Source organism: Hemicordylus capensis, chromosome 1 (genome assembly GCF_027244095.1).
Source record: "Hemicordylus capensis ecotype Gifberg chromosome 1, rHemCap1.1.pri, whole genome shotgun sequence".
In the NCBI taxonomy this organism is placed as follows: Eukaryota; Metazoa; Chordata; class Lepidosauria; order Squamata; family Cordylidae; genus Hemicordylus; species Hemicordylus capensis.
Genome location: NC_069657.1, coordinates 350,786,171 through 350,801,474, shown reverse-complemented (window position 1 = coordinate 350,801,474; position 15,304 = coordinate 350,786,171). Strand labels below are relative to the sequence as shown.

General features: G+C 39.0%; 1 protein-coding gene across 9 annotated transcripts in view; it reads left to right on the top strand.

The window, feature by feature from the left end:
* Positions 1-14,217, top strand: part of AHI1 (Abelson helper integration site 1) — a 184,473-nt gene extending 170,256 nt beyond the window's left edge. For 6 of the 9 annotated variants that reach the window (XM_053288476.1, XM_053288440.1, XM_053288454.1 and 3 more), the window contains 4 exons: positions 1,079-1,241; positions 5,039-5,139; positions 10,783-10,862; positions 12,839-14,217. In XM_053288476.1, coding sequence (XP_053144451.1) covers positions 1,079-1,241; positions 5,039-5,139; positions 10,783-10,862; positions 12,839-13,052 — 558 coding nt within the window. In that variant the 3' untranslated portion in view covers positions 13,053-14,217. Of the gene's footprint in view, positions 1-1,078; positions 1,242-5,038; positions 5,140-10,782; positions 10,863-11,428; positions 12,804-12,838 lie in introns of those variants that run through there. The other 3 variants (XM_053288486.1, XM_053288496.1, XM_053288506.1) reach the window with 3 other exon arrangements.
* The last annotated feature ends 1,087 nt before the right edge of the window (positions 14,218-15,304 follow it).

Genomic DNA, 15,304 nt, shown 5'->3' with positions numbered 1-15,304 from the left:
TATCCCCAACCACAGTGCCAAAGGCTGGGGTTGATGGGAGTCATCTTGCGACCCACAGTTGATAACCCCTGTTTGAAGGGCAATCTTAACTCCTTAGTGACCTTCAAGAGAGCCCTTAAAACCCATCTGTTTGGCCTGGCCTTTCAGGGTTTTTAATTATTTTTAATTGTTATAATGCTAACCTGGTTTTCAGAGTTTTAATTATTCTGATAGTTTAATTGTTTTTAAGATGTTTTAATTGTTATATTTATATTTGTTTTAATTGTTATTGGTTTTAATGGTTTCTGTTTTAATTGTAAACCGCCCTGAGCCATTTCAGAAGGGTGGTAGAAAAATCGAATGAATGAATGAATGAATAAAGGGTCAGCCCATTTCACATGGATCAGCCGAGAAACTCAGCAGACCTGGGCAGCACCTTGTGTGAACATTTCCCAGAGTCCTCTGCAACACACACAAGTTTTATGTTGTAGATACACAGGGGGCAGGAGATTAGCAAGCCAATGTAGGAAAGGTTGCCTCAAGGTAGAAAGTCTGAAAACCATTTATTTAGAGTAAAATGATCCATTGTACTAAACATTTGTGCAGAAATATTTTTTTTGAAGACATATTAAAAATTAGTTCAGATGAGTAATCAAAACCAAGTTGTTCCAATGTTCTGTAATATTTTTCTTTTAATTTGAACCATCTCATACTTCTTATTCCAGAATGTTCTGTTATTTTGTACTTACAGACAGACAAGCTCATAAACAAATTGGATTCTGAAAGTAATATAACAATTCCAAGAAAGCCAATGTATCAAACTTTTATTTGCTTATAAAACTAACAGCTGCTGGGTGTTTTTTTTTTAAAGCTAATCTTGGTGCCTTTGAATGTTCTTAACCCTTTCTACAATCCCACAGCCCCTTTATCTTGCTTCTCCTGCTGTGTTCCCACCAGCCCCCAAACCTGAGACAGCTTCAGCTTTCACCAAAATGTAGCTTTGGTTACAGCAACTTTTCTATAAGAGGAAATGAATGTTGGCCTTCCGTCTCTGTGGTACAGTTGTGATAAAACTGTGGTGGCCTTATCTCTCTTTTAGGTAGTGGCTCTTTATGACTACACAGCGCATCGATCAGATGAGCTAACCATCCATCGCAGTGACACTATCCAAGTGTTATACAAAGATAATGATAACTGGTGGTTTGGCAGCCTGGTGAATGGACAGCAAGGCTATTTTCCAGCCAGTTATGTGGTTGGTGAAAGTATGTATATTCTTTCTTCTTGGCATGGTTTACCTGTAAGGACTTAACTGGTTATCAAAGATCAATCATTCTGCACCTAAATGTGTTAATGAGTGCAGTACACATGGGATATATCGCTGATGTAGGCTTGAATGTGAAAATAGCACAAACTGCATATTGATCAATATCCTTTCTTAAGTTTGAAAAGTAAACAAGAATATAGAAGTAGAAATTGATGTAGAAATAATTGCCTTATATTATTCAGTCTGATATGGTCTTTGCTCACTGACAGCAACTTTCCAAGGTTTCAAAACAGAGTTTTCCAATATTCTGCGTCTTATATGGAGATATCAAGGATTGAAGCTGGGGTCTTGTTTGTTCAATGCATGCGCTCTGCTACTGAGCATATGTGATTTTGTCAAAACACTGCCGACAGGATGTACTCTTTGCTTATGAAGCCAGTTCTGTCCAAGGGGGAAAAGCCTGCATTTTGCCACTTGTACAAATTATAAATTAAGCAAATTTGCATATGTTCTCATGTTTTGCATAATTTATTCTGCCTTTTCTGATCATGGGGTGGGAGAAGGAAATATGCAGGGCAATGAAGTCCGGCCCTGAACACTATAACTCCTACTTAGTCTCCTCCATCTCAAGAGATTTCATCCACACACTTTCAAGACTTCTGTACTCCTAAAGGCTGGAAACTTGCTTAAAAAAAAGAAATAATAGATTTTTAGGATGCTGAATTGTGTATGACCACTACTAAATTCCAAGCAGAGAATTCCAAAATACATTTACATTTACCACCCTAAGTGTAAACAGTCTTGCTCTTAGGATAGCCAGTGGAAATATTGAGGAACAGTTTTGGCAGAGACAAGGGGAATATATATTGATGTTAATTCTCTAAAAATATAGAAATTGTGGTCTCTAAGATATTCCCTGCACTACTACACAGATAATTCACGAAGAATAAAAAATACTTCCATCTGTCTTTAATGGAGTTTCATTATTTAACTTTATATTATTCAACAGATTTGTACAAAGAAACAAAAATTCCAGTTTGTTTTACACAGTTGTGTTGATCTGACTGATTTAAACAAGAACCCAGTTAGTTGATCAAGCATTTTGCTTTGATTGTGCATGTTCCACAGTAATTACTCAATTCTATTACAGATTACTTGTCTTATATCAACTACATTGGTGTCTAGTAATTTGGTCCAGTGGTAAAACGCTAATGGTGATTAATGAATTGTTATTACCATCAAGAAAGAGTGCTAAGAAACAGCTTTGAAGTTTGAATGAACAGCAGAATTTAGTTTCTCAAATTTAAATCTGTAGAATGCCTATATAAAATTTTCATTCTTTTTATGTCTACTGTTTTATCTAGTACCAGGAACCTCATTCTCAAATTTCCTTCAAAGATGCTTTTATATAAAGATGTTTGTATATCTAGCAAAAATAGCCCCAGTAGTAGTTCTTTGGAGCACTGAAATTTTGTTGATAACACCTTGTGTTGTCCATCTATCTATTAATGTACATACTGCTGATTACTATTGGAACATGTGGATAAGCACAGAGCTTCTTCAAGCTCCCGCTGAAGTGGGAGCATTTGGGGATGTTGAGAGGGACCACAACTCATTTGGGCTACAACATGCCCTCTCACCAAAAGATAGCAACAAAGTTCATATTCACAAAGTACAGTGGGGCTTTCTTGTGAAAAATGTGAGGCCCCCCCCCCCCGTTTTAATTTTTAAAACATTTTTAAATATTTGAAAATTGTTTCCCTGATGCCAGTACAAGCATCAGCACTGAAGGCTAAGAATGATTTAGATGTGCAGCTAAGAATCCCTCATACAAAACACTACAGTTTACAGAAAAGGCCAGTCTCATTCAGTTGCCCATTCCAGTCTCCTCTTAGTCTAAATCTATGACTCAGCTCTATGCAAAAGCCTTGTGTACCATTAATTTACATGCAGTTTAAATATTGAAAAACTGTTTAAATATTGAAAAACTGGGGGGAAATCATATAAAATAAGAGCAAAATTTGTATAATTAGCAAATATTAAGGTCATTCACATGACCAAAATCCTTGGTGGCTAGGGAGGGCTGGGGGGAAGGCAGGAATATACATGCCTTCCCCCACATGATCTTCTTTAGCCCTCTGCTGCGCCGCCACTCACACAGTTGCTGCTGGGGTGCAGTGTTCTGGTGGCCGGGGAAACACTGCCCAGCCTCCAGAAATCCCAAAATGCACCACATGAGCTGTGTGGTGCATTGGGAGATTCCCCTCAAGCCGGGTGCTTTGGGCACCCAGCCCTGGGCTCTAGGCACCCGGCTGTGCAGGCAGCCCAAGCAGACACATGACTGGGATCCTTGGTAGAAGGGTGCATTCGTGCCCTCCTACCTGTGTAATAATCCAGGGAAAATTCCTGCAGGGCAGCACCAGGATTGGCCTGGTAGGGCTGCTTGTTTGAACAGCCTCGGTATATATAATATACAAATTAGGCTGTCTGCCTTCTGTAAAGAATAGTGTAATAACTGATGGACCTGGTGTCCAAAATACATCAGGGCTGTTCACACAATTATCAAAATGAAGGTAGATGCATGCAGCCCAGGTTTGCACCTGGCTGCTCTGTGCCCTTCATCTGGCACAGCACATTTTAAATCATGTGTGCCTTTTGGGGGACCTCTTGTGCATGCATGAGACAGCAAGGGCTCTGATATCTGGATCAGAGACTTAGGAATCCCAAAAGGGTTAAGTAAAGTTGGTTTGTTCCACACTTCAGTTTCCTGAAGCATCATGTTACCGCGTTTTCTTGATAAATATTACACGATTCAGCCATCATTCTAATATGCTCCTGTCTAGCATCTTGTTTAATAATGGACCAGGAACAAGAGAGTTAGGTACACAGCAACTGTGTTAGATGCTTATTTACTTAAAGAGGTTCCGATTATATCCAGCTATATCAAGAGAAGCAAGTCAAGTACAAATCCAAGTTTAACTATCTCGGGAGAATCCCTGTCAGTGTGTCAGTGTATTCTCTGGCAAACTTGTATTAAAAATGATTGAGAACTGTGTCCCCTGATGTTAGAACTAGTGTCCACACCAGAGGGCACCCTACACAAAAGTCCATCTATGAAATGCCAATTTTTGAATTGCTTCCAGTAAGTTTTATTCATAGAGCTCTAATGTCTAATATCCTTGTAAGGACAACCATAACAGTTGAAAGGGTTATGTTCTCTATGTGAGAACATGTGTTAAACACACACATAAGAGACAAGATGGTTGGGTTTCATATTATATTAATAATAAACTTTATTTGTTAACCGCCCCATAACAAATTGTTCTCTGGACAGCTCACAACAATACAACAATAAAAACATCCAATTAAAACACATAACACAAAACAAACAAATTACAATATAAAATACAAAATGTAATACAAAGAATTACAAAACTTTTTTTAAAAAAAATTTTTTTAAGCCTGAGCAAACAGAAAGGACTTCACGTGGCATCTAAAAGAACAAAGTGACAATGTCAGGCAAGCCTCACTGGGGAGGCAGTTCTTTAGGCGTGTGTGTGTTTTCTCCATATTTGCAGTCTCCCTTTAAAATATTATGCTATTGAACATAGGAATGTGTGAGGAAATGATCTGTGTCAAATGAAGTGGCCCTGGGAGTAATACAAAAATCAGTGGAGTTGAGTTATTGAAATAAGTTTCCGTATGGCCATAGAAGGACTGGTTAAGAACACTATGGGTTGAATTAGATGACCCACTCCAAGCATTCAGAATTAATTATTTATCATTCATTTACAGCCCAATACAAAGAACAATTGCCTTCAGGATTAGTAGAAGACTCCACTCCTCTTCTACCCACTGACCCAGCAGAAGCAGCAGCATCACCAGTTATATCTGAGGTGACTAACTGAAAGGAAAGGATATACTCGACAATATGAGATATAGGATTTCATTTTCAATTATTGTAGTAAGCAGTTTAATTGCCAAATGTATTTGGCATATATTAATTTCAGTGCATGGACTTGCATGGATTCAGCAATTCTCAAGTGGTACAAGCCCAAAAATTATTATTTCCACAAAATAACTATCTGGGAAATATAACTATGCTGGGAACTATTGGGCAGCATCCAGATTAATTAATCATGATTAAACTCCATTGAAACAAGCCAGTCATGACTAACTTAAGTCTAATTAATTTCAGTGGGATATAGTCATGACTAACTTAGTCTAATGCTCCAAGAGAAAAGAAGTTATGAGGTTTAACTTAGATAAAACTATTTGTTACAAATTATTTTGCTTTGTTATTCATATCCATAAACCTACAAATTTTATTTTGCTTGATAATTATAGCTTCACAAAAGCTGATATTAGCTTGTAATACATTAAAGCCACAGTCCAAAAGGCTGTTCAGTGAGCACTCTGTAGATTATGGGACATGAGGAAACCCTTGTCCACGCATAAAGTGATGATGGATCACATCCTAAAATAATCCCTTTATTTCTATTGAACTCTATAGTAATTTCACGGTAAAACGTGAGGAAGCTGATTAACAATCAAAATGGTTTAAAAAGAAAAGCAGTGTGAGTATGCTGCTGCAAAAGCCATGGTGACAGAGTAAAGCAAGAGGTGTGTCAGTTTAGCAAGTTTAACATCAAAATCTGTCCAAAAATCTGTCTAAAATGGTCTCGTCATCATTTATTTATTTATTTAATATATTTGTATGCCACCTTAAACTCATATTTCTGGGCAGTTTACAACAAACATTAGACAAATAAAAACCAAAATTAAAACAATAAGATAGTTTAAAACCACAATTCACTTTAAAAAGCTTAGGTGAATAAATGCTTCAGAGTCTTTTTAAAAGCTGACAGAGACAGGGAGGCTCTTATTTCAGCAGGAAGCACATTCCAAAGCCTCATGGTGGCAACAGAGAAGGCCCGTCCCTGAGTAGGACAAGCTAGTGGCAACTGCAAATGGACCTCACCAGGTGACCTCAGTGGGTGGGGGATCTCATGACAAAGAAGACATTCTCTTAAATACCCTGGGCCTAAGCTGTTTAAGGAAATATAGGTTATAACCATATTGGTAGCCTATGTAGTTCTTTTAATATAGAAGTAGTATGGTCTTCAAGCCAGAGACCAACCTGGCTGCTGCATTTTGCACCAATTGAAGTTTCTGAATTACATCTAAAGGCAGCCCCATATCCTGATAATACATTAATGTCCATACATTAAGGTTTTCAGCCACCCTGAGCAGTAGTGTACTGGAGGGGCGGGGTATAAATGTTTTAAATAAAAAACAATAAAATAGACTGTATAACACATTGCACTGGCCAAGTCTGGAGGATACCAGCCTATGCACTACTGTTTTTTGTTTATCTCAAGAAATGGATGCAGCTGGCATATGAGCCAAGCTGATAGAAAGCATTTCTGGCCACTGCCTCAACCTGAAACACCAGAGAGAGGTTTGGATCCAGAAGTACTCCCTGACTGTGTACCTGTTCCTTCTGGGGGAGTGTAGCCCCATCCAGAACTGGCAGATCAAAATTGACTCCTGAGTTCCGAGCCTGCACAATAAGTACTTCTGTTTTATTTGGATTCAGTTTCAGTTTGTTATCTCTCATCCAGACCATCACCTCCTTCAGGCAGGCATTTAGGGAGGTTATGGCTTTTCCTGATGAAGCTCACATGGAGAAATAGATTTGGTTGTCCGCATATTGCTAACACCCTGAACCAAATATGATTATCTCTCCCAGCAGTTTCATGCAGATATTAAGAAGCATTGGAGACAGTATGGAGCCCTGTGGGACTCCATACAAAAGTTCTCATTTTGAAGAGCAACAGTCTCCAAGCGACACCATTTGGAATCTTCCCGAGAGGTAGAAGCTGCAAAGCAGTGCCTCCCACTCCCAACACTCTCAACCATCCAGAAGAATACTATGGTCAATAGTATCAAAAGCCACCAAGAGATCCAAAAGGACTGGCAGAGCCACACTCTCTCTGTAAAATCCTAGTTAGAGATCATCCATCAGGCCAACCAAGGCAGTCTCCAACCCACAGCCTGCCTGAAAACCAGTTTGAAATTGGTCTAGAATCAGACCTGCTCAACTTAGGCTCGCCAGCTGTTACAACTCCCACAATCCCCAGCCACAGTGGCCAATAGCCAGGAGGGTCAGCCAACATCTGCAGGAGGGCCAAAGTTGAGCAGCCCTCTAGATCAGGAATTCTCAATGTGTGGGTCCCCAGATGTAATTGGAATTCAACTCCCATAATTCCCAAAGGTCACTGGGGCTGGGGATTATGGGTGTTGAAGTCCAATAACATCTGGGGACCCACACGTTGAGAAACCCTGCTCTAGATAATATGTTTCCTCCAAGACTGTCTGAAGATGGAAGGCCACCACCCTCTCATTTACCCTTCCCAACCATGGAAGGTTGGAGATAGGCGTATAGTTACTTAACTCTGAGGGATCCAATGCAGGCTTATTCAGAAGAGGTCTAATAATTATCTGCTTAAGACTAGACCCTCTACTGGTGCAGACTGACCACATAGGAGTAGCTAGACACCTCTGCATTAGACTCTGCAATAATTGTGGAGTCTATGTTGGATTGAATATGAGAGATTTTATTCACACACAGAATTATTTAAAATGTCAGTCCATCCCTGGTCCCCAAACTTCTGCACGCACATTTGATATGGTCAGGTACTCTGAAAGGGATCCTGTTAAGGTAGTACCAGTAAGCTAGCTTAAAGAGTAAGCTTGTTTAAGCCCTGCATCCCTGGACTGCAGCTAGGAAGGAAATCAAAGCTATGCCCCCAGGAGATGGTATAGGGGAGCAGCAATTTCCAAATTGCACTCACCTCTTCAATTGGGCCAAGAGCACTTAGGCTCATTCAAGTCAAATTTTATTTACAGCCTTAGACCAAAACAGAAAACATATACCATCTGTGGATACAATTACATCTATACAATAATACATTAACATCCTAAAAACAATTCCCCTACATACATCCTGGAAGCAATATAACAAAACTTAGCTATAGAGTTAGAACCTGAGGCATCCTCATCGGAAAGTAAAAATTTAACAAGATATTCATCAGACTGGTTTGACAATCTACATATCAAAGGAAAAATAAAGCATGTCTTTGGGTTTAAGTGTAGTTTACAGTGCAATAAAATGTGGTTGATGGTTTCTACTTCCCCGGATCCACAGCTACAACAGCGTTCTTCTATGGGGATACCTTGGTATCTCCCTCCTAATAATGCTGAAGGGAAGGAGTTAACCCTAGCTCTTGTGAATACCCATCGGAATTTACTAAGGACACTTAGGCTCATTCTTTCTCGCTTGCTTTGGTGCTTATGCCTTGGGCTTACCAAACGACTGTCAGTTTTACTGAATTTAAGTTGTCACTTGCTCTCATCCCAGCGATATGCTTTGGTCCCCCATCTTTCCCATTCTGAGCACAATATACACAGCTCTCTGCAGGGGCGTAACTACCATTAGGCAAGGGGAGGCGGCTGCCTGGGGGCAAGTCATATGTGAAGTGAGTGTGTGTGTATCAGCGAGGGGCCCATTTTAAAATTTTGTCTCTGGGCCCACTACAGCCTCGTTACGCCCCTGGCTCTCTGGATTGGGGTGGTGATGTACAGTCAGTTTCTCTACAAATTGGCACTTAGATACTGAGCAGTTTTCTCATACAGGACCTACTAATATGTCTTAATTGGAACAACCTCAGTAAATGGCAGTCAGTCTGTGGGATGAGGGAAAGATAGTTGCCCACCATTCCCTGGCTCATTTATTTCTTTTCAGAGTCATCTTTATTATTGCTATTGTTATTAAAAATATTACAGTTGACAGGGAAATCAGAATTTCTAATTTTTGATTTTCCTAGTAAGTTTTCCAAATTTTTCAATATGTATGTGTGTATATATGGGTTTTGCACTAATTAATAATAATACATCAGGATAAAAGCATGCTAAAGTAAATGGCTGATATCCTGACTTATTTTGCATCCATGCAGCGAAAGGATGCCCAGCAGTAATGATCACATCCATGCTTCGGAAGCGCAGATGCTTGTGCATTGGGGGTGGGGTGCTGGTCTCCTCCAGGAACTGCTCTGAACAACCCAGGGACATGTCTCTGAGGGCTCTATGACCCTCAAGGACATGTTCAGGGTAAGGGGAGACCTGGGAAAAGCACTTCCACTTCCAAGGCATCCGCACTTCCAAAGCAAGGATGCCACAACCAGGCATTCTGTCTTTCACTGTGTGGGTGCAGTGTCCATCAGGAAGGATGTCAATCTATGTGTGGCAAGTAAAACCAGATCTTATCCTACCTGAATTCAGGGTAATATCAATCAATTAAGTAGCATTTGCTTTGATCATAGTCAGATACAACTACAACATGATGGCCACTATACAGTCCATAGAACTGCACACCAGACTTGACATGCCTAGCAGGGCTTTCAGCTTTTAATGGCAATCCCACTTCTACATCTCATGGCAGCTCAGGGGAGTTTTTGAAACCTGGAGGAGGTTTTGAAACCTGGAGGAGGTTATGAAGCAGTTGTGATATCACATGAGAACTTGCTGTTAAAAACAAAATTCAGAAGTCCCCTGGGCATATGTTTTGGAAAATAACAATTTTGATATACAACATAGGCAGATGTTTTGCCACTCCAAAATGTTAGATATGATAGGAAGACTTTGTTTTAAACAGGAAGGAGGGAAGTTGTTTTTTTAGTTGTACCATTCCAGAGCATCCATGCCATCCTGTATCAGAAAATGCAAAGTAAATGTGACAAGTATCTACTGCATTTGATGCTTTCCTACTGGAATTTGAACCACAATCTAAGTCCTGCACCATTTAGTGAACCACACTTGTTCACTCCCTCCCCATATGTAGACTAATAGAATGAACTAAGTTAAAATAATGGGGGCTGTCTTCTTTCAGTGTCAAACAGATCATCTATGCAATTGTGACCCATAATGTATTGAAGCGGAATGGGTCTACTCTGAATTATTTTCAGCATTCAAGAGGTTTATTTTTTAATTAAATGGATCTTTGCTGATTGATAGTTTATATGTTCTTTCATTTCTGAGTATAGATTGACTCGCCTTAAAATGAAAAATTTAATACAGAATATAATGGATGTATTTAAATATTCAGTGCTGACAAATAATTTTGGGATGTTTTAAAATTTCCCCTTGAAGTGAAAAAAATGTCGGTAGTTATTTCCGTGTCAATAATATTTAAAAATGTATATAATCCCTGTTTAAGATTCACTGAAGCATAGATTCATAACTTGTTTTTTTGCTACACACACCTGAACATTTCAAGGGGCTCTTAAAGCTGAGGAACTGTTTCCTCCTTTTTAACCGCATAGGGTGAGAATTTCATGGGTGACAGATCTTCTATGTGAAGCGAGGTATATTCTCTCCTCATTCAGGAAGCCCGTGGGTTTTTCATTGTACACGTGTTGACCCCGTTTTTATTTTTTTTTCCTTTCTCCCTCACTGATTAAAGTTTCCCCCTTTTGCAGATGTCAGCAGTCATCAGCAAGTCAGGAGACCAAAGATTTATTTCAGAGAATGACACAGAGATAGACTCCCTCGCCATACAGTAAGCAACCATTGTGCAAAGCCGCCTGTTTGGTTTGTTCCACTGATTGGAAGGAGATGAAAATTCTTGTAGCTTTTGATAAAGCATTTAAGAACAAAATAAATTGGGATAAATTATACTAAAATGAACAGAATTAGTCTAGAGAAGTTGTTAGGTGGGGGAAGAGCAGTGTCCAGACTAATGTTAGGGTTGCTGAACTATTGCCCAGATGCAACAATTTCCCCTAAGTTCCCCTTACCTCTACTGCCCCAGCTTGTAACCACCCCCTCCACACACACACACTTCTGCGATGGCATAGCCTCAGGAATATACATTAAGGGCAGCAGAGGCAAGGAGGAGCTAAGAAAAAATCATTGTGGATGGGAGACATTCTAAATCAAGGGCAATGTTAATCAGAATGCTGCCCAGTACAAATAAAGCAATGGTCAATATGCAGTTGTATTCCAAAGATGGTTCCAAGGAGTACACTGTGTCTGTCGTCTGACATTCTGTAGGTGCTAAGCAATGGTTATTCCATTTCTCCTCTTTTTATTTTAATGAACTCCTATATATCTCTCTCTCTCCAGTGGCTTTGTCATGTAGGATGCCAGAACATGGATGATGATTACAGGATCAGGGCAATATCTATTTTTTAAAAAGGTCAGAGCTGTGAGCTTAAGTTAGAGGAATACCAAGCAAAAAGTAGATAACAGGTGTATGGCCCAACAGGGAGATCAGAATCTCTATTTCATCCAAGAGTGAAAGAAGATAAGTAGGAGTAGATGAGGGAAATAAAAACTTGAAGATCACGGAATCAAAAAGAAATTTATAGTTGCATGAGATGCTGAAGATGCAGGAACATTGAAAAAAAATGTACAGAACTGCACAGGAATTGCACAATTGCTCAAGCAAGGTTAAGTTGTACCATCTGCAACTGGCCAGTCTATTGGGATGATTTTGCCAGCTAAACAGAATTGCATCTGTTAAGTCTCACATTTTCTTTTGGAAATCTGAAAATATTTTGTTCCTCAGTATCTCCCTGTTGGGAAGATAATTCTCCTGGGAGAGCAAACAGCAAGTTGCCAAAGAGCCTTGCTCAGTGCTTGCATTTGCTTCCTTGCAAAAGTAGAAAGCCCAAACATTTTCCTTCTGACACTACTTGGGTATACACAGGTGACAAGGACAAATGTTGATTTTGCATGAGTTTCTTTCAGTTTGCTTTTCAGTCTTCTTCACCAACTTATCCTGATTTGTTTGAAGAACACTGTAATTCATTTTTCACCCTACTGCCCCATTACAGCAGACCCTCCTAGTCTCTGGTTGTGGCACACTGTGGCTATTACAGGCTATTTTGTTAGCAGTGAGGAGATTGAAAATGTATGGGTTGGAGTAGACTTAGACTGCCTCTTTTATCTACATTTTGAAACTTTAAGAATGCTTGTTTTATTTCAACTAGTGTTGTGCTAAATTCTTATTGGATTCAATTTTTTGCACTAGCCAAACAATACATAGCACAGTCCTTCCCCTCTTTTTGCAAGTGCTTTGTCAAAAGAAGGTGAAGGATTGCTCTGTGTGTCATGCTACAGATCAGTTTGACAGAGTCCTCTTTTGGGGAGCATGCATAGACTGCTTTAGGGCTTCTTGGATGATACCTTATTAGCCCATATGATTAGAAAAAGGGGGCAAGCTGAGAGCTTGCACAGAAGATGTCCCAATGCAAAGCAATAGCTCACCCCCACAAGATAAAGGGGACATGCAAGGAGAGACATCTTCTGTACAAAGACATCCTGAAGGGCATGCTCTCCATTCATCCCCTTCCAAATGATGTAGAGTGGTAAGGTATCAAAAGAACCAGCCCTTGGACTCTTTCCTGCCTTGGATTGTGTGCCCCAGCATCATGAGATTAGCCCTTAGTAGCCTACATAAATGGAATCTCAACACTAAACAGCTGTAGGTTGAGAAACCAGATTCATTCTTTTACCCTACTTTCCCTGTAGAGCCACAAAGAGGAAGACAAAGAAGAAATGCATACAAACTAATGAAATAGAATACCAGGCAGATGTAATTGTGCTTGATGGCTTTCCATCTAATGGTGTTGTGGATGAACCTAGGAAAGACATGACAAAGAAGAAGAAGAAAAGGGTTGTCAAGATCCCAAGTGCAAGCGGAACTTCAAATGATGCCTTTGAACCAGACTCTCTCAAGCCATAGTCTTCATTTTGTTCCTGAATATTGATTTCATTTTTAAAGTATTGGGGAACAATATGGAATTGCTGTTTATTGTGGAATGATAACCTGATGTGGTTAAGAGCAGGAAGTATTGTAAAATACATATTTGCAATACTTCATTAAGATTGTAAACTATTAGATATTTATCCACTAGATATTTGGATAGACCATTAGATGTTTATCGTCATGTGGGAGGCCAAGGAGTTAAGGGTATGAAGTTCCACTGAAACTCAGACAAGTTAAAGCATCAAGTATGACTTCAGTATTTCCGTGCCAGTGGAAAGCACTTTGAAATAGTGTATTATTTATACTTAATGAACTGTTTATGATTCGACCTTTTCATATTGGACTTCTTCGAGATGAAATAGAATAAGAATAGTTCTTCTGAAGTTGAAGAGTGACATCATGAGTAAAGGCAGCAGAATCAGGGCCACAGTTAATTTAGACCATGAATTACAGAGACACAATGCAGCTGGGACAGTGGCAAATGTTCTAGAAGGTCTGACTTTGGTGCAAATAAAGGCTTGAAATGTTTGTGCTTAATATAGGGTAACTCTGAAGGAATTTGAGCATTAGAAAAAATACCTCCCCCACTCCCATATTCTCTTTTATGTCTTCCTATTACATATGTATGTAGGACTAGCTTTTGCAACTGTCTCTCATTGTGGTGAGTATCTGCAAACAGGAGTAAATTATAATATTCAAAATTCAAATTTTAATCCTTCTCTGTATGAGTAAATGCAAGTTGCCATAATTAAGAGATGCAAGAAAGAGCTTTTAGTATATCAATTTTTAAAACTCATGTTTTAAATCTATATTATTAATGCAAAAGGTTTTGCAAAATGTTGTATTTGCTACACTCAAAGCAGCATTGCCAAATTTATTCTTCTTTGTTTTGAAGAACTGTTTAACTCCAAAATATGGGTGGGGCACATTTTTTGTATAGTATATTTTCGTGCTCAGGTGTAACTGTTTTTAAATTAAGAAGCATTAAGTTGTGAACAATTTATTAATGAAGATTTCCGGTAACTTTGTTTATGATCCTCTCATGTATATATGTTGACTGCGGATGTCCAAGTTATTTATACTATATTAGGAAATTCTGCCCCCTTCCTTTCTGAAGCAATAAATAATATAAAATTAGAAACCCCCTTTTTAGTAGTCATGGCATTTGATTCCATTAAAAAAAAAGAAGTGAGAATAACCATGTTGACCACTGATGTGTAAAACAACACCCAGATGCAAAGGATTATATATCAAATATTCTAAGTATCATCCCTTCACATCTTTAGAAGATGTATGAATGTGTAAACATGTTTCTCTGCATAAGCTCACTTGGTTTCTTCTCATATAAATCTAGTTTATTGGAGAGAGAAGTTTGCCATTCTGGAAAATCTCTGTGATAGTTTTGGGCAGCTCGTTTTCCCCAGTCCAGAGCCTCTTGTACAGTACCTGGAGACTGTGCGTACATACAGACTTTCTTTTCTTTTCTTTTCTTTTCTCTCTTTCTTTCTTGACAAAATCTGTCTAGCAAATAATAGCTGGATTGAGCAAATCTCTTATTCTCACTTCTGAGCTGTTGTATGTAGCAGCTAAGCATGTGAGCTGGTTCTAATCTCTTCCACAAACTCATTAAGGTGCCATTAGGCACACCACTGTTCCTCATCCTCAGGTCCACATGTGAAATCTGGGGATAAGAATATTGGCCTACCTTTCAGGAATGATGGTGTGAGAATTACTGAAATAATTCTTCTTGGTATATAACACTCAGGTGCTATATATATAATGTGGTTGTTAATAATGGTGATGTTGGGAGTTAACTAAATTTTATTATCCATCAAGAACTTCTCAACCCTCCGATAAGGTAGGGTGTTTGATAAATCTAATAAATAACAAGAGGGCATCCATTCTTAGGACCACGGTACATTTTTAAAGAATGGTCATTAGATTTTATCATTTCCAGTTTGTAGATGATTGCAGTCACACTGTCTAGTTTTGCTACTACATTGTAAGAACACTATATTTCTGAATCCTCTACCTACTTACCTTCTACCTTCTAATATTCTGTCTGCAGTTGGCCACATTCAGATTTCATTTAATGTTTTGTTCTCTTTTAAAAAAACACACCAAACCTCTAGTCTTCTTTGGGTCTTCAAAGTAAGGAGGTAATCATGCTACATATCAGGAAGAGCTGAACAGTAGCCAAGATCTGGATGCTCGTTTGGAAAGCATTG